The sequence below is a fragment of the Typopeltis vanoorti genome, chromosome 19 (assembly GCF_054136105.1).
Source record: "Typopeltis vanoorti isolate ZY-2024b chromosome 19, IOZ_Tvanoo_1.0, whole genome shotgun sequence".
NCBI lineage: Eukaryota > Metazoa > Arthropoda > Arachnida > Uropygi > Thelyphonidae > Typopeltis > Typopeltis vanoorti.
Window position 1 is genome coordinate 95651734 of NC_143567.1, and position 20941 is coordinate 95672674.

At 35.5% G+C, this 20941-nt stretch overlaps 1 protein-coding gene across 1 annotated transcript in view; it reads right to left on the reverse strand.

The window, feature by feature from the left end:
- Positions 1–704: 704 nt before the first annotated feature.
- The window catches only part of LOC150096372 (putative ammonium transporter 3), a 29627-nt gene continuing 9390 nt past the window's right edge, over positions 705–20941 (reverse strand). Inside the window, exons 2-8 of the mRNA XM_090409045.1 lie at positions 19484–19599; positions 12884–13433; positions 8780–8851; positions 8051–8110; positions 7224–7297; positions 3838–4154; positions 705–1022 (exon numbers count right to left, since the gene is read on the reverse strand). Coding sequence (XP_090265171.1) covers positions 705–1022; positions 3838–4154; positions 7224–7297; positions 8051–8110; positions 8780–8851; positions 12884–13433; positions 19484–19589 — 1497 coding nt within the window. The 5' untranslated portion in view covers positions 19590–19599. The remainder of the gene's footprint in view (positions 1023–3837; positions 4155–7223; positions 7298–8050; positions 8111–8779; positions 8852–12883; positions 13434–19483; positions 19600–20941) is intronic.

A 20941-nucleotide genomic window follows, 5' to 3' on the forward strand; every position in this document is an offset into this window, starting at 1 on the left:
ACAAGGTTATGTATGGTCTGGAGATTTAGCCAACCAAGGGTTATCATTTGTTCATCCAGTTCAGCGGTTAGGATTGTGACGGTTCTGGGAAAAAAATGCGGTGAAGCTGTATTGCCATGCAAGGAATAAAAAAAATCAGCTAACGTCTTTTATTACCTTATAGGGAATAGACGAGACTATTTTAGCCCTACCTAGTTTTCGTGAAAGCCATAAAGAATCAATACAATTATTATGTCACGTGATGTCCAGCATAATTGCTTCATTGTTGTATAAAGTGGACATTTACACTTCAAGAGCACCAACACTTGAAGTTATAAATATTTTATTAGTGCTATCGAAGCAGGCGGTTTAGGAACTTCGATAGTAGATTTGACGAGTTCTTATTTCACGGCTGCGATGTACATTCAAAGCACATTATCTGAACCTTGGTGATTAGCGTAACGTGGAGATACATCACATTAACCTATTTTAAATAGACGTTAGTGTACATCAATTAAAAATAATAATAAATTGTGTCGACTTTGACTCATAATGTTGGTTCAAAAATGAAGGCAGCCATTCTTCGGGAGATGGATGCTCTCTGTGTGTTAGTGTGTGCGTGTTTTAAGGATCATAATATTTGAACAAATAGAAACACGTAAAATTTAGTTAACGAAAACGTTTTTAGTTTTATTGGCATGAAATATCACTCAGCTTATAAAACTTCAAGAAACAACGCAAGCTGCTCTGTGTTTATGGTTCAGGCTTCTTGAATTCTTCCAATAACTGGATTTTAACTCCTTATTTATGATCGTCATTTTGTCGTCATCGTTGTCCAAATACTTGTGAATGAGGTACGTATCCCACTGACTTCTGGGTGGTTCATGTTTTCTGTGGTGATTAGGTGCCAATCCTTCTTTGTCTAACTTTTCCATAATTTCTTCATAATCGTAGCCGTCGTGACGAATATCATGTTCGTTAAAGTCTGCTCCAAGAGTTTCATCAGCTATGGACATACGAATGGGAATGATGAAATTGATTGTCTGAAAGAGAAAGTGGAATATTAGTTCAAATTATGCATTCATTATACTACCTCATAGAAATTATATCTTCCCATAGATATAATTTCGTATTCAAAATACTAATAGATGTCGTATCCAAAATAGATGAAGTCAGCCGAAGTTACTGTTTGATGTTTCAGTAGGGATTTTAGTGTTGAAGTGGGCTGTTTTTCGATTATTTGCTAACTAGAGATGAAACACGTCTCTCTTTATATTGATCTTGTCTTATATGTGTACTGTTAACATTTTGATTGCTTATTTATGTTGGCAAACTTCCTGCTGATTCTTTAGATACACAACCCTCATATCTCTGGGTTACACTGTGCTACTTCTTTTATTTAGTTCCTTGATGAAGTAGACGTTGAAACTTTTCTGTTATCATAATCCAAAATCATAAATTACATAGCATAAAGTATTATATGTGTATGTTCTTTTCGAAATCGTGAGAGTGTCACCATTTCCCCTTTATATCCCCAACAATATCATGGGGAAACGTCCTTTTCGTAGCGACACTCCCTAGAAAAAGAATGCAGTGTTGTCTCTGGTTTCAAACGTTTGTTAAAAATTAAGCTGAATTTTAGACGTATTCTTCGATTAAACATAAATACAGTTGAATGGCTGAAATTCAAGGATTTTTTGCTACAGAGAACCCTTAAATTTGGATCGGATATACCTCTCTACGCACAGAACATTGGGGCGCTATCTACAGATGATCCATTGTTCTTCACCCAAACTTTGAATGCTTAATGATATCTAGACTGCATTCACTAATTTATCGGCATGTTGGAGATTGACGAACATAATGCACAGAAGTGAGCTGAAGCAATTGCACATACCGCGAATTCAACTTTGGAGGCGCTAAGTGAATATCTAGAACGCGTGTGATGATCAAGATATAGTCGGTTTTCGTTGGAAAGTAAATACCTGAGTTTGAGTCTTGTCTGAGATGCACGAAATATTTTTAACAGTTTTTCGTCTGAAGGTGAATTATCTGATCTCGGATAGTGGTGGTAGTTTATTCTCCTGGCAACTCTTTTTCATCAGTCACCCAAAACAGATAACAAACATAATTAACAGACGTAATACATTGGGTTGCATCAGTCTTAGTTGATTCGCCCATTTTTCCCATCTAACGCAACCCAGCCTAACCAATTTTTGTTGGTTTATCTTTACAGAAACAGTATATCGAGAATGGAAGAACAATATTACATTAGTCTCTTCAAAATCTCTTCGATTCAATATATTTTACCACATGTTTTTGAAATATCATCAGATGGGATCTCAAAGTTAGCGAATTTCGTTCATTTTTCTTATTATACATGGATTTTTTCTATTTTGAGTAATACCGTTATGGCACTTGACTAATTCGATCAGTCAAATGCTTTGTTTGTACTAACTCAGTTACTGACGCTCGCACTCACACTATTCCCCTTGTAGTTCTTTTTTTTTTAGTAGCTAGTTGTAGCACGATATAGTATGAATTTATTGGTGATATTCAAAGTAGTTTTCTGTGTTATGTCTTAATATCTTACTATCAAAAATATCTTTGGTGGTTCCTGAAATTAACGATTTCCGGTATTTAATATAAAATGGCATTACGCACGAATAAAAACACGTCATACGAATTGTAACACTATGAAATGGTAGTCGCTTTGGAGATGATAACAAATTATAAATGTTTTACAGAAACAGTTCAATTATGTCAGTTATACACGTACCAGCTATTGAATTAGAAACCTTAAGCAGCGTATATGCAAAATACTTGCTTCACTTTGTTCTAGACAACCATTTAAAAATGTTGCTGGTCAGAAATCGTCAACAGTATCGATCACAATGGGAAAAACAAAGGATCGTTTGAGGTTTGATAAAGGGCTTATTGTGCGTGCCCGTCTGGCTGGAACCACGATTTGAAAACAGCAGACCTGACAGGTTTCTCAGATGGTGAGATATCCCGTGTGTTTAATCAGTGGAAAAATAACCCACATTTTTGTCTGAGAGGTGCAACTGTGGTCCTAAGACTGCCAGGAACGAGATTGCCGTCGTCTGAGAAAGCCTGTACGGACAAACAGAACTTTCTGTGTGCAGCAGTTGACTGAAGCATTTAATGAAGGCTGTTCCCAACGCATAATATCACCTACTATGCGCAGGGAATCGAAGAGGATCAGAAATGGCAGTCGCCATGCCTATATGGAAACTACTGATTTCCGCGAAGTTTCTAATTCAGTGGCCAGTATGTGTAGCGCATATAACATAAATAAATACCATACTTAAAACAGAAATACCCAATTTTCTGTATGTTTTGGAAATACTGAATTTTTTTCACACTCGAAGATGCCACCAGCTACTACTTGTTTGGGATAAAAATCCGAGTTTCTTGGATAAAAAGGATTCTATTTACCAGCTCCAAAGATCGACTAACTCGGGAACTGTTGAAATGAAAAAAAAAGCTTCTTGCAGCGGGTAATTAGAATGGAACCTATACGATCTTTCAATCTAGCGCACTACAGACATTACCACGAGGCCACACATGTATCTTATACTATTTTAATTATTTAAAAACTCAAAACTATGCATTTAATTTTAAATGTCTGACTTATGGTGTTAATACAGGATTATTATTGATTAGGTAACTCCAATGTTTTTCTTGATTCACTCGGAACTTGAACAAAATAATTATGTTAGTCATAAAAAACTAGTTAAGTCTAATATGCACTACACGACTCGAAAGGCGTACAGAAATAGTAAACTTTAAATGTTTAGAATACTTTTATTCACTGAAATATAAATGCAGTATTACCTTAAGTGAGATAAACGTTACTGACATACTCCAGGCGGCTATGCATACACAAGCAAGAAGCTGAACTCCAAGGAAGTAGAAACCACCTCCTTTAAACACCCCATTGCGGTTAGACGTTAAATGTAATAGTGTGTCAGCTTCGACAAATAAGCCAACAGCAACCATTCCCAGAATTCCACCAATGCCATGCACAGCAACCGCTCCAACAGGATCATCAATATGGAATTTATCCAATATTGGTGGCACTTCATTGACTATTAGAGCACTGAATGCTCCCACGACTATCGATTCCCAGGGTCTCAGGAATGCTGAGCCAGCTGAAAGAAAATGACATTGTTAGTGTATTATAGCATCTCTAAAGATTTTATTGGGATTTGGTGATTCCTAAAATTATCATTGACCACATTGTTTCATGATTTGGAGAACCAAAATCATAAAGAGAACTTAACCATACTAAAAAGCCTTCCCATAATTTATTGAAGGCGTAACATAATGTTGGACTGTCCTCTGCACTATTGATATATCAGATTATCAGCTCCTTAGTATTAGTGATGATCTAATAACAGTCTAATACGGACCAATATTATCGTCAATATTACATCGTTATTAGATCATCGCTAACACTGAGGTGCTGATGATTTGATATATCGGCAGAGGACAGTGCAGTGATTAATTTGAAATATTCCATTCCGAATGTGAGACAGGTTTAAACGAAGAGTTCTACAAACTGAGAAGCGTATACAAAGAAGTAAATATCCACACAGAAAAGGAAGAGTATCGTTTTTATTTTTATTTTATTTTAGGATGCGGAAATGATAGATGTGACGTGTTTCTGCCAAGTATGTTGAGTAAATATCATTTCGAAAGAAATACGATCTTATATGAAAAGTTGGTCAATTCACATTACTTGTTTTGTGAGATGAAAAACCTTTGTTTCCTAGAGAAAAATAAACCCTTTCACATTCCTAAGAGACTAATTAACTTATTCAATTGTGTTTTCAATTATAAAGATTCAACCGCTCTTAGAAGAGATTGAAACCCAGGTCTTTCTAATCTATTGCGTTTTTGACTGAGTTATGGAGCTGTTTCTATATTAAAAACAGTTTTCAATTTCACTCTTACAAGAAGTCTTGCTTTGTGTTCTATCCTAGTGAATGATGGCATAGTTGGTCGATTTTGAAGCTTGAAATGTTTGAGCAAGTGCTGCCAATTGAGAACGACAGAACAAAGTGCCCCATTTACCAAAGTGGAAGAATAAACATAAAATAGTAGTTTGCTAAGAAAGCCCATATTCCAGACCAAATTAGATGCTTTGGAAATATCAAGATCAATTGCTTAAGTTCCTCCTAGCATTTCCGTGGTTTATGTGCAGAGTTTGCCTGGCGGAAGCAATTCAGTCAGTGAATGCTATACTTATTATTGATCAACTGATAAGTTAAAAGGATAGAGAAAAAGAAGATGTTCGTTGATGACATTCTCTGTTATTCTGAAGTGACTGCATTGAGATCAAAGAGAAATCAAAGTTCGCTAGCAAACTTTTATGTTCCTTTTTTTAGCAATACCTCAAATATGAATTAACTTTCGGTTTGTAGGATTGATGGGACAATAGGAGAGTGTCCAGTTGCGAGAAGGGTATTTATAGAGAAAGAAATGAACAAAATTGGAAGAAAGCATACCATCGGAACCAGAAGATTTGCTGTCTAGACCTTTTGATATTCTTTTAATATCTTTGGAAAAAGATACAGATATGCAATACTTTGTTTTTATCGCAATATATCGTTGTCTAACCCAGCTTCACTTTTAGGTGTTGATAGGGTGGTGTTATCTTGAGTTGAGAGAAATCGAAGCATTTCGACAGAAGTGGCCACTCTAGTTAGTATCACAAAATACATTTAAACTTCAGGCAAGTTATCTTCTTTCGTTCCTTTCAACACAAGATGTGATCCCTTTTATGCATTATATATAATGTATTAAAAGTGCCTTATTAGAAAGAGGTCATAAAGGAAGAAATTTAATTTAATAGTTGTAAAATAATAAATAATAAAAATATCTGTAGTTAGGTATATGCAATGGATTTTGAGATTGAAAAGAAACCCACGAGAGATGAAATTGAAAAGAGTTATTTGAAGGAGAATGGGAAACTTCGCGATAATGTTCGTGGTATGTTCGTGGTATGTTGTATAAAGTCCTGAGAGATATGCAAATATATGAAATTAGAAAGGAGGGGTAGAATTAGTGAATAATTAATCGAACTGTTTAACTCTAAAATAAATACTGCAAACGGACCTTAGAACAAGTGTTTGTTAATTATATTACTGCGTAAAATACTGTAGGAATGTATGCAATTAATATAAATAGACGAAAAAATTAATATTAATGCAAGAACAACTGACTTGAAACCAATGATTTAAAAAACAAATATCTGTTACTAAGTTGTTAAGTGTGGAATATGAATTCCATAGAATCCTGTTTATATAGGTGCCCCCCTCCATAAATTTCCGATGATATCTGACCAACATCTTGTTTCAGATCTTTATAGATCATCCTCGATCTCCTTCTTTGGCGACTTTCCCTTCTCTTTTCTTTTCTGCCAGTCCATCTGCATTTACATGCTTTATACTACTTCACGATATCTTATACTTCTGTCATCTCTCGAATTCTGTTATTTCTAATTTCTTTTTGTATACATGTGACTGGCTAACTCGGTAACTCACCTTCTGTTGAAAAGTCTGTCCTGATCAAGATTCTTCGTGTCATTCCAAACAAAGGGCCTTTTCGAAACCGACTGAGCTATGAAGGTTCCCATAGATAAATTTCCTAGCAGATAATCTTTGTATAGCAAAACTCTCTTTGTTTCCTAGTGTGAATAATACAAGAATTTCTATTATTGCGCTATCTAGTTTTTTCATGAAGCGAACTGCTGGTTGTCCGAGATAAATAAGTCATCTACAATTTCAACAAGACGAATTTCAGTTTCAACTTGATCTGAATTTTTCATAAATTTTGTTTTAGTTAGGTTAATGTTTAAACTTTTTTTCCCCAACTTTTTCTGTTAAGGTCATTTATCGCCTTATGCTATCAGATATCTCAAAAACGTAAGTGCTTAGATTTTTTTCCATTCCACAGTTTCTCCGTGATACATTCCTAATGACTTCTAAGTCAGCAGAAAACTGAGTGAGTGGTGTTCTAATAATTTGATATGTCTGGCTTGGATGGCCTGTTGTGCATGGATATCTAAAACTATACTAGACTTTTTTCTTGCTGATAACGATGCTTGCATTATTAAGTATTCCGAAAACATATTTTATAATATTTGTGAAAAAATATATCATATGTTATGGTTATTTTAATTCTCGATCGCAGTCTTATATTGTTATTATACTCACCAGTGACTCCAACTAACGCACCTAAAATTCCATTTACGATATCTCCAACTGCAAATATTTTATTTTTTAGATATCTGGGAAAGAAACAAACAATAAAGGAAAACGTTGTTATACTTTTATTCATTTTATCTAGTGTAAATAGTTAGTGCTAATTTGAAATATGAACTGGAAAAATAAATTTTTAAATGCACTTTTGGTTATTTTTTTATGTTTGTGCGAATTCGTTATTAATTCACTGCTTGATAGTTCATTTATGTTATAACATAAACTTTGTAACTTTGTATAAACGTGCTTGTAAGTTTAGTTATAATAATATAGTGATAAGTATTTGATATATTTTAATTAAAACTTATAAAAATAATGCTGCTTATGTGTTTCTGACTTGAACATTTAGGTTTCATGGTAGATGCTTTGTATCGAATACGCTGTCACCCACTTAATGTGTTTTTTCCTTCTCACACTAAAGATTTTAGACGATATCCCAGACCTTGCATCCCTGACCCGCTTTAGAGTTTTTAATGGTTCTCCATTAACACTGTTTTAAAATCACACTAGATGAACAGGAATTATCGTAATCTTCAGCGTTTTTCCATAAGTAAACACACTTTTGTTGCTGTTGTTAAAGGGGAAAGGCGTTGATGAATTTGAAGACATTTAATATATCATCTGAATGATGTATTCATGTATTACATTTTGTGTTTTTAATGGTTTATTGCCAGTTATTATCGAATAAAACTGGACAAGGGAAGTCACGGTTTTTTATGTTTGATAGCTACTGTTAATATAAAACTACACTGTTTATAAATGAAAAGGCATTTGCTACTCACGTTACAATGATAGCAACAAGACCTCCTCCAATTGAAGCATTGATAGTATTGATAGCTGCTCTGGAACGAAAGACAGGATAATTATTATTAGTTTATTTTTTTATTTAAGTTAAGGTATGAAATAATTGCATTAATATGTTTAATTAGCTCTATCATTCCATATTCCTTCTTCTGCAACACCTAAAATATTTCGCACTGCGAACTCAGTGTTCAGTATTAATGCTAGCTTCTACCAAACATCTTAAGTGATGTACGGCTTAGCAGTAGTATGGTTTGCTCAGCTAGATTTATTTCTTCGTTTTGATTTAACCCGTTTAGCCTCTTCAGTTAATCCTTTTGTGTTTTTGATGTAAATGCGGTTTAGTTTCTCGCTTGTTTGTCGTGTGAAAGTAAGTAATGTAAAAAAGAACCAAGAATTTGCATCAGTTTTTATTTCCAACTAGGAAAAAACTGTTTCAGAGCCGACTGAAATATTTCAGATATTTCAAACAGCATTTATCTCCAAATGGTGTAATGAAATTAAAGCTCCGAGTACGGAGATCGAACACTTGAGAGATCTAGACCGAATCACAAACAGTACTCAACGACGTCTTAAAGGAGAAAGATACCGACTGCTTCTACCAGAAACAGAATAGAAACACTTAGTTCGGTTGATAATGAATCGCAGCGCAGCAGAGTAGCAGTGGCAAAAGTTTTAGTAAAAAAAATGCAACACATTAAATAACTTACCTTCCAGAATAATGCCATTTGTTATTGGTGATACCGAAGCTACTGCCTGTATTGAAGACTAGCCAGCCCCACCTGCAGAATTAGGAAGGGTATGCATTTTAGGCTTCTCTAAACTGTTAGAGAACTTGTCAACATATTGTAGGTATGTCCAAACTGGAATAATACAACAGCTCCTCCCCCCCCTCCCAGAAACATGTTCTTTGGTGATGCCAGAAACAACATTGCAATTGCTGTGTGTTTCCATCAGAAGTATAAGTTAAAGGAAAATAAGGAAAACGAGTACACATCAACAACAGAAACTTTCTTAGCATGGATAGACCCATTTGCTACGCAGCAGTCTCTTGCTTGCAATTTTATTTGAACTGCGTGTTCTCTTAAACACGCTAAAGTTTAAGTCCAATAATGATCACCTTATTAAATGTTTAAAATGCTCGCGAATGTCTGTGGAATCCCATAAATGAAAATGTCTGGGACTATTGTCTGCAGCTCTTAGAGTAGACTGTTCTGAGCTAAGATAAAATGGCAAATATAATAGCTCCCTTTTATAGAGAAAAATCCCTAGTAGGCAAGATCTTAATGTAAGAAGTAATATGGCAGTTTCCAAATTCCTCTCATTACTTTGAATTATTTATTCTTACTACGAAACAGTATTTCAAGATCAGAACCGGACATATACGTATGATATTTTACACGAGTCCACTAATTCTAAGTTCGCGTGATATATTTTCTTGTCATAATATCTTTCATTTTTTATTCATGCCTTCTGAAATTGCATTCCTCCTCTTGTCCAGAGCCAGCCTTTTGATTTTTCCGTTTTCCCTTAATTTTTCCACTGATAACTATATACACTGCAATAAATGCAATAATAGCATCTTATTCATTTCAATATTTATATACATATCATATATATATATATATATATATATATATATATATATATATATATATATATATATATATATATATATATATATATATATATATATATATATATATATATATATATATACAATAAATAAGGAGACATTTTTGTTACTTTTATGTATGTCTACAGCCACACCGAAGAACGGTTTCTGCAAAAAAAAAGTTTCGACAAGTGCTTTTGCTCGTGCATTTTAATTTCAATAAAACATGATTGGGTGTTTCTCCAATGTGGACATACCCTGAAATTAATGTATTAAAGGAAATCTCTTCATATGACTATATTAATTAATACAATGTTATTATAAATAAGCATTTGGAAAGAAGTTTAAAAGGATATCGCGTGGAAATTTGTTAAAAACTTGACTAAAAACAGATATTAAATAATAGTGTATAGTGGAACAGACTAAAGAACACAGGTGACCAAAATGACACTCTGGGCAAAGGATTCGAGTTGAGTGTGGCAAAGTGTAAAACTATGCACTTTACGCTGAAAATATTACATTGCGAGAAATTAACGAGGCCAGAGATTTGGGAGGGAGTGATAGTAGACAGGAAGTTAAAGTTTAAGGGTCATCTTGCAAGAGGTAGTAATATGGTACCAAGAATCACTTGATGTTGAAAAGTACATTGAAAAATAGGCATAAGGAAGTTATTATCCCTGTTTATAAGGCTTTTTGATACAATTACACCTGGATTATTGTGTTCGTATTTGGTCGCCTTCATTTCTCCGAGATGAGGGAGTGGTGGAAACGATGCACAGGCAGGTGATCAAGGTGATATCAGATCTCTGGATTGATTTGTACGTGGATAGACTGAAGATGACTAAGTTACACATTCATTGATTCTCCATTCTTCATCTAGACAGTGAAACAGCTTAGTGTTATGGGAATTATGTGATCCAAGAATGATACATCTATTGACGTTTTCAGAAGGTATCAGAAGCCATCCACGTTATTTTCTCCTTATAAATAGAGAAAAAAAAAGTTTTCTGACATTGGACTATTAATTGGTGATGCGAACAATTATAAAATGGATCTGCTAATCATGCAGCAATATGCCGATTCTCTCTCCAAGCCGTTGACCAAAGTAATACGAAAACATTTGGTAGGTAGTTATTATACCAGAGTGATGCGAGACTTCATACAGTGTACGAAAGCAGTGCACTCATTAATGTTGAGACTGTGCGACTCTATCAGGTACAGTTTAGGTAGAGTAGCTATCCAGTAGCCTATCATTTTGCAAGCATACACTTACAAGATGATAATGATGCTTATATCGTGTCGCTGCATAGAAGGCTTGTGTCCTGAGAACCAAGTTTCGAATGTGAAATCCCATTTCTCTAAATCGAATTAACAGACATTCTGTAGGATGAATGTATAAATGAACCGGGTTGGTTTGGTTATTCTCAAAATTCATAGTTTCAGGTGGTTCCATACCTATACACTGCTTGAAAAGAAGTCAACGGATATCCCCCATGGGCAAGGTGCATCGTGCCATGAACGAGTCACGTGTTTGTAGCTGGTATAAATTGGAGGAATATGATGCTCCCCAAGTTAGTGCAACTGTTTCTAGGTGAAATGATGGGAACTGACGGTGTTTAAAAGAGGCATTGTGATAGGATGCCATATTGCAGGCCTATCTGTTCGGCAAATTGTTGACAAATTGGGCAATCTCAGGTCAACAAACAGTGATACCATACTGAGATGGAAGCGAAGGAGTCAACTGCAAGTGCTACTCGCAGTGGACAACTCGCCACACTCAGCGAACGTGACCATACGATGCTATGAAGGATAATATGTAAAAACCAGCATTCATTGTACACATTGAATGTGGATTTTCGGCCATCGTCTGGAGCACGAATCTGTACAAACATTCAGAACCAAGGTTCTCAACATGGGTTTCCATGGTAGGATCGTAATACGCAAGCTCTACATTACCCGAACTAACATGCAGCGTCGTCTTAAGTGGTGCAAATAGCGTGTACTGTGGGACTTGGAAGCTTGGAAAAATATGTTCTGGAGCGATGAATCACGATACACCTTCTACTGAGCAGATGGATGGACCACGTGTGATGGACTCCTATGGAAAGTCTCTTACCAGAGTGCGTAACCTCAACTACGAAATTCGGAGGCGCCGGTGTAATTGTATAGTCCTGGTTTTCCTGGTTTGGTCTCGGAACTTCTGTTTATGATGCCATGAACATTGAACTCCAATAGATATCTGAACATTCTGGACAATTGCATTGTCCAGGATGTTCAGATACTTATTTCCAATATATACCTATTTTCTAATACATACTTATATTCCAAAATAAGGCCAATTGCCGTAATTTGTGGAGTTTCTACGGAACTGACCATTGTTATCACCCTGTCATAAGGCTGCGACTGTAACTGAGTGGTTTATGGACATGAGCGTCACTACACTTGACTGGCCTCCACAGAGCCCTGATCTCGACCCTATTTAACATCTTTGGGATGACATGGAGCGTCGGTTGAGGTTAAGGGACGTCCGCCCAACAGTGCAGGACTCATTACATGCCTACAAGAAGAATGGTCCATAATTCCCATTAGTCGCTGAATTACTCTTATGGAAACATGCCCTGTAGGATTTGTGCAGTCATCGTAGCGAAAGGAGGTTCTACATAAACACTACACTATATTACTGTTTTACATTATGAGAAAACCGGTCTGGGTAGTGACCTCTCCTCATAATGTAAAACGGTAATACATCTCCTAGGAGTTATACTACCAGATGTTGACTTACTACACTATATATTAAATCCAATCCTTTAAGAGTTTAAAAGATACAAAAAACATTATCTGTTTACCGTCTTGGTTGACGGAGTGGATAGAGTCAACTCGCTATTTTCTATGTATATGTTATTTAGTAAGTGGGTGAAGATATTAGATTCCACATCTTTATATCTTAGATTCCATTCTTTAAATGATAAAGAATGGAATCTAAGATATATATCCAATGTCATCTTTCTTTTACTGTAAGTTCAAGGGTTTCTCTCACAGTGCTGAGATATATACACGATATTATCTTTAGAAACCAGAAAAACCGGATAAAATGACAAATATTAAATTAATTAAATAAAAAAGAACAAAGATATGTCAGAAAATAAACAAAAAATCGGACAGTGTCATTGTCCGTTATTATATAGGAGTAACTACTTACCAGAGCGTAAATGTGCCCACAACAGCATTGCCAGGGTTGCCCATTGGTATGGGATCAGTTCCATTGACGTAGCGGTGTAATCTAGGTTTCAGCATCCACGCTGCAACTAAAGCAGATGCTCCACCGGTGAGATGCACAGCGCAGGAACCGGCAAAGTCTATCACTCCTAATTTCATCAGAAATCCGTGCTCTCCCCATATCCATCCGGCAGGCACGCAGTATGTGATGGTGTTGACGAAGGAGAAAATACAATACGCATTGAAATCGGCTCTCTCTGCCATGGCTCCAGATACAATGGTTGTAGCTGTGGTAGCGAACGAAAGTTGAAAGATGAATGTAGCGAAGACTATGCCCATGTCATTAGATCCAGCGTCCAGAAGGAAAGATCCAATTCCGCAAAAAGGAGATGTTCCTGGTCCTTTTCCGTACTGAAGACCATAACCAAACATCCAGTAAGAGAGTCCACCGAGGACAACGTCTGCAGCATTCTTCATCAAGATGTTGACTTCGTTCTTCTTTGATACCACTCCTGATTCAAGTAATCCAAAACCTTTAAGTAGCACAACAACAAGTGAAATCCTTACATGTTTCAATCACTGTCGAATGAATATAATAGTATAAATAGAAATGAAAAAAAAAATTAGTCGTCATGAAATGTTCATCACACATACAAACATGCGCAAGCACAAACCGGAATTTTTTTTTTTTTAAACCAAGTCTACTGTTTCTGTTTGATCTTATGGTGACAATAAACAACATTTAGATTTGTCATAAAACGTGACAACTTAGATTTGTAGCAAAATGCAACAGCTCTTTTTCTTATGAAAATATCATTCTTTCTACATAATAATCGTTTTCATTGTAAAACTCAAGTGGATATTAAATCTTTATTTTAGTAAATACTTTTACGCACCGACCGAGAGTTCGCTTACGGAAAATACAGCTCCCCTATGTTTCGAATTCCTTAGTACTGAGAGTTTTTGCTCTCCTAAGATTTCTGCCTGGTCTTTGACGAAAACCAACCACTTTGAAGCAGCTGTCAGACCAGAGAAACCTTATCAAAATGGACCAATAGAAGGCGAATACATGGACGCTCTAATAGCGTGCATGTCTCCTATAAGGTCCGACTAGGGCAACTCGTAAACACCGGCGAGTCTATTCCTGTAAGCTCTGGTCAAATTTCACACGAACTTTTATAGTTTCTGTATTCGGCTTTGAAATAATGCTGGATTTAATATCCACTTGATTTTTATAATTTTTGCATCACCGAAGTGAAGCCTTTTGGCTCTTTATTTTAGTAAATATTTTCGTTGTAATTTATTAAAATCGAAAAAGCACAATGAAATTCATACGTGACCTAAAGATTAATATAATTAAAAATTATAATAGATCCTCCGTAGCTCCGTCGGTATAGACGAAGTCATTTGGCCGGAAAGACGTGGGTTCGATTCCTGTGGGTTCAAAACCTCTTGAGGCACCTTTATCTGGTCTCTTTCGACTAAAGATGAACTAGCCGGTCTCATACGGAGGTGGGGGGGGTTCTCCCCGTAACTCGGGTTTTTCGTCCCTCGGAACAGGCAAACCGGCCCTGTGAACACAAGCATCTACAGACAGGACACACCTGGAGGCACAGGGCTAACCACTTTATCCTCGTCGCGGTTTCAAATTGTAATAGGTCATGCCTAATACGAACGTAACGGGCCACTAGGCCTAATATAAGTAAGAGGAGGAAGATAAAGTACAGTAAATCATTACTTTTAGGTATATTTTTTATTTAGAGATAGTTATTAGAATTTTCGTTACTTTAGTTGTCTGATCTTACGTCCCTCTTCGTTGTCACTATTGTGTTGTTGGTTCTACTCACCTCAGAATTCGCTGACTGAATGAGCCGAAAAATCAAATCATGTAAAAATGACATCATCGCATCAAACTGTCTTTTATATGTAAGCGTTGAATAATCAAAGAAAATTTCTTTTATTACTAAGTGTCAATATTCAGAGAGCAGTAGTTATGAGAAGATTAATTACAAGTCCATTGTAGCCCAACTTGAACACCACTACACAAATCCTCTGTCTTCATTTTTCCGCTAATTTTGTCCTCTAAAACGTTCTTCGTCCATCATTCTTTCATAGTCTGCAGTTATTTCATTCAGGTATGAATACTTCTCCACTTACCAATCTCTTGTTCGCGATTTTATTGAGCGAAACCTGATTAGTTTTATTTTTTATTTTTTTTGAATAACGACTTCACATATGTAAGAGAAAACTAAACATAATTTATTACTCCTATACATCGCATATTTGTAGACAAAGATAAGCATATTTTTAGACAGGCGACGCGGGAATTACACAAAGTCGATTTAAATTGAACATAGGGAGGATCAGAAAATTAAGCTGCAAAATATGAAACAACAAAGCATGGAATCAAGCAAGTTATCAAGTAACGAAAATCAGGTAACTTTGATTGTAAAACGGATATTATTTGGTATTGTAACTCTATCATAAAAATACTATTGATGCAGGGTTATAATTTCAAGTTTCCAGTATGAAAGAAGGCATGAAAGGGAAAATCGTTAGTATAGAAGAGCTTTTATAGTTAACAGTTCGATGCATAGGCTGTGTAGAAGGAATGGATGCGAGTTTTTGGATATGTGGAGTGAGTTTGAGGGAAGATTGGATTTGTATAAAAGGAAAGACCTACACTTAAATGCGTTTGGCATCAGGACTCTTGAAAACCTAATAACTGGTATGAGACTTAACACAGAGCGTTATGGGAACTAAATTATGATGGGAGTAACGGTGAGAATCTGTAAGAGCGACATTGTGATTTAACTGTGGTTAAATAACAGTCTCAGAATGGACATTATCATGGAAATGATTACGAAGAGAGAACGTTTCGATTTTGTGTTCATATGGTTTGAACCTATCAAGCATGTGCAAAGATGTCTGCACAACTAAGGTACTAGATAAGCAGCAGAGATCTGCCAATTGTCCAACTATCTCACACAGACTATAGAGATGAGTGTACAAAAAGAATGCACGTAGCTTATTCTGTCTGTACACGAATGGCAGGAGTATCAGAAACAATTGGACAGAGTTTGTTTCTTGCTTTGGTCAATGTTGGGCCCTCGGAATGTAGGCATTAGTGAGACCTGGCTATCAGAATCAGACATACTAACTGATATCAAGTGTAAAGGGTGCAGTATTTTTTAGGAAAGATAGAAAAGGTAGGAGAGAAGAGGCATGCTGCTAAAGATATTGGATGACTTGAATCCAGTTAACATTGAGACTTATGACTGTAATACTGTAGTAACAGTTTTTCATCTGGCAGTGAGTCTGCTATTTATTATTTGGCAAAATATCTTTCTATATTTCTACGAAATTTTACTTTGAAAACCACCTCTTATCTTAAATGTTTTCACTTCAAAGAAAAAAAATAAAGACCTTCATCCTCTATAGTCTGGAATGATGGTTTCCGTTGATGTAGTTTCGTTGTTTACGAATATGCAACTTCAAGAAACTCTACTGCTTTTACAAGTAGATTTCTCTATTGACATCGTCAATTTATTCAAGTTTACTATCAATGCCAGCTATTTTATTTGTCATATTAAATTATTTCAGCAGATCGAAGGTACTGCGATGGGTAGTCCTATATCACTGATTATTTTATGGAGCATTTAGAGGATTTGATTTCTAAGACCATTTATCCTAGATTTGGCATTTGGCTACGTTTTGTGGATGTCATCTTTGCAATCTGATCTCACTCTGAAACATATATTTCAGTTTCTGGATAAAATTAACTTTTTACATACTTGCATCCAGTTCACCATTGAACGTGAATCTAACAACAATCTTCCCTTTTTGGACACTTTAAAACATCGTAACTCTGCTAGGAATATTGATTTTTCTGTTTACAGGAAGCCATCCTTTACAGTCAGATATATATCCACGCATCTTCACATCATCATCCTTCACAAAATATAGGCATTATCAAAAGAGTTGTCCACCGAGTGCGCTCACAGTTTGTTCTTCTGAGTATCTTCCATTAGAAGAATGAAATAAAATAAAACTTATTCTATATTACCTAATGGATATAGCGAAACCTTGATACAGAAAATATTCGATAATTATCATCGCAAGTCCAGATTGCAATCGGATGTTAAAAGGATCAGCATACCCTACCTTAAAGGAATATCTGAACAAATAGCAAGGGCTCTTCGCAGATATAATTTGTACGCCACTTTCAACCCAGCCCTGAAGTTGTCTTCTTCCTTGTTTCGTTGTTCATTCTGATATAGTGGAGAAAATTCAACGGGCAGTGTTAAAATTACACCAGGATTGTGGAACACTAATTATGAAGACAGACCACTTATCAAAGATACATTATTACCTTTATCCTTGTACGGGATTATCGAATATCCTGATCTTGTCATCTTTGCTACTTTGGATAGATTGGCTGTTCTGCTACTATTCGAATTGGATTCTGAAAGTTCAGACCTTGCTTTTCATACTATCGACACTAGACACAGACTTCACTGGAACCATACCAAGATGCTACACTACAGCAAGTTCAAATGTGAACTTGCTGTGGTGTAGCATCTATTTTTTGAATAATTTTGCATATTTTATGACTAGTTCTTGTATTCAGAATTTAATGTAGTTATAGTTTTTCTTTCTTCTTTCTGAAAGAAGCTCATGACTTATTGAACCAAATAATAGCAGTCATAAAGTATATTTAGTTTTCTCTTACACGTGTGAAGCCGTTATTCAAAAAAATATAGTTTGTCTAATGCGCATGGCTCTGTTAAACAACTAGAAACCTCATTAGCATTCCTTGGAGATATCTTTCTCACTAATCCAGTCAACCATTTTGCTTCAATATGTGGCTCTGCAACATAAATGGCATGTTTAGGAGGTGATTTAATTAAGTATAGTGGATTGTTATATCAAACGTTTGCAGTTTTCGTTATGATTTTCATTTTATATTTACGTGTTATGTTTTCTTATGATTTTCAGTGACATATGTCGGTTTTGAGGGAAATTTTCATGATCAGCTCGGTTAATTGTTTTCGATATACATTTTAAGTAATATTTCCTTCTTCAGCACGAAAATATTTGTATGAAAAACGTTCGCACGTACACAGAATAAAAATAAATAAATAAATAAAATACCATAAACTATTTGCCCACGAAGCACGCGTAATCATTCATTCAGATCAGTGATTTAAACATTCTAATCGTAATACTAGTAAAACCACAAAAAAAAGAAATGAAGATTGTTTTGTGAACTAAGTCTGCTCAAGTTGTGCTTAGGTAAGAATTTTCCTAGATTTGCTTCTTTAAGAGATCAAAGAATAACATAAGTACTTGCAAGGTAAAGGAAAACAAAGAAAAATGTTTTTTTAATGATGGAGAAACTGACAATCCTTCAGAATATTGAAAATAATTATTTATTTTACTTCACTATTTGAAAACGAGCCATCTGAAGCTGAATGAACATGGCGCAAGAATAAAGGGTCGAGAATCACTGATGTAACGAATCGTTCACAAGCAGATAGCGTGACAGTGCAGCCTCTCGTCTCAAGGTTGTTACATAAAATCGAAATTACTGGACCCAGCTTTGATGACAACAACATCCTAAATTAAACAGAGGTTATTTCCTTCAATTTCGCTCCGCTTTGTGTTTGTGTACGGTTGTTGCGTTGTATTACTGGTCTTCTCTTATTGGGAACGATTCTGCTTAACTGTATTCGAAATCGTTATTTTCTTTGGACGCAGTCTTTATAGGCTTAGAAATAATTTAAGTAACCTTTATCTTTTATTTCCTGCAGAATCTTTATAAAATGTTTATTTTATTCTGTTATTCACGACGGTATTCATAACTTACGTAATGATTTCTGAGTGGAGTTTCAACTGTTGCGACAGTAGAGCAAGGGGCCTATAAGATATTTTGTGAGGGAGAAGGGGGAGGAGAAGTCTAAGTGGTGTATAATTTTTATGAACAATCTTTGCTGAATATTCTGCCATTACGTGGGAACATTCTCTATATTATTCTTTGTGGAAAAGGTAGCTCACCTTATTTGACTTCATGAAATTCGAAAGACATATTTATTATTGAAGAGAGAGAGAGAAAGAGAGAGAGAGTTTGTAATGAGTCACTAACACGCGATTCGTTACATGGCACAATGCACCTTAACTTCTTTCCAAACAGTGTACTTCGCAAACTTTCACGTCTGTATTACATCTCCTCTCTTCCTTTCATATACCTAACAAAGTATATGCAATTTGTGTGTGTGTGTGTGTGTGTGTGTGTGTGTGTGTGTGTGTGTGTGTGTGTGTGTGTGTGTGTGTGTGTGTGTGTGTGTGTGTGTGTGTGTGTGTGTCAGGTTTTTCTTAATTGAACTAATAGAATATGAAGGCATTCGAGGAATGAATTTCTCGATTTGATATTGATCATGCAGTTAACTACAATAGTACTTAAGGGAGGTAAGGCGCAATTTCCTAGTAGAAAAACTGTTTTACTCTCTAAACGTATGGTCGATTTAGGATCAGTAAGATTGCATTTTACACATCAGTTTTAATCCATTAAGTTTTCACTTACCTGTCTGCATCGTAAATATAACAAAAGAAGCTGTAAGAATCCAAGTGGCGTCATCTGCCCCAACAGGATCAAGACCAGAAACGTCTTCATCAGTGACATTTACCATATCTGACAGACTAAAGAGAACAGATTCATATCAAGTTTCAGGTTGCTACAGTATCTTGTACTTACATCTTTATTGTCGACTAATATAGATTTTTTTTTAAACATAGTTACCTGCCATAGAAAAGGGGAGGATCGTCCAACAGAACTCACTGCATTCTCTTCGAAATTACATTGTATAGAAGTACCTATTTATTCACACCAGCTGACGCTGGCTAAAGTATTTTCTCAAACTATCCAACGGCAGCAAGGAGAACATCGGATTTCGATTTTTCTTCTTGAATTCAGTTCGCTGAATTAACAGAGCAGGTGGTTTTCATTTCTTTTCATTTCAAGAATCACATCGAAGTATTCCTTATCGATTTCTATGTTGGAGGAGAAAACATCCGTAAGGCAAATCGACAAAAACACTTTCAATCGGATACACGTTTTGCATAATTAACACTAATGAAAGATGATAAATGACATGTCCTATTTTCTGTACTGTGACTACCGACTTTTGTAACAAAATGTCTTTTTTCTATTATGATAAGAACAGTGTTTATGTGACGGTGAGTATTTATAGTGCTTGATTGATAAAGCCATTTTTTTCAAATGTGTTTATCGAAAGAATTACCATTTGCACTAATGGAATGTTCATTAGTTCAATAACAAGAGGAAGACATTAATTTTAAATTAATCACAAAATTTATATATATATATATATATATATATATATATATATATATATATATATATATATATATATATATATATATATATATATAAAAAAATCAGCTAACGCCTTTTTATTCCCGTATACGGGAGTAGGCGAGGCCATTTAGCCCTATCTAACTTTTGGAGACTGAGTGGGCAGTTCAATCTCCACTGGTACCCAATCAGAGATGGCCCAAGGCTATCACTAATTAAGCGGTACGCAGTGAAGAGAGACGGCTCAAATGTGCCGCCATCTCGTGGTCCCTAACCCTAACACAATATATTTAATGTCTGAAATAATGTGGGTTCTACGGTCGATTTTCTTGAGTTTACAGGACGAAAAACCGGAGTTTCCGGGAGGAAAAACCTGCTTGCCCGTGCCAGAGATCGACTAACTCGGGAACCAGTCGAAAAAAGGCTTAGAAAAATTTCCTCTAGTCGCCTATAAGCTATACAGGCTTATATATATATATATATATATATATATATATATATATATATATATATATATATATATATATATATATATATATATATATATATATATATATATATATATATAATGTCCAAGATGGCGCTCCTCCGCACTAGCACCTTAAAGTTAGAAATTACCTGGATGAAAATTTGCCTCGGCGTTGGATTGGACGTTCAAGAACATGT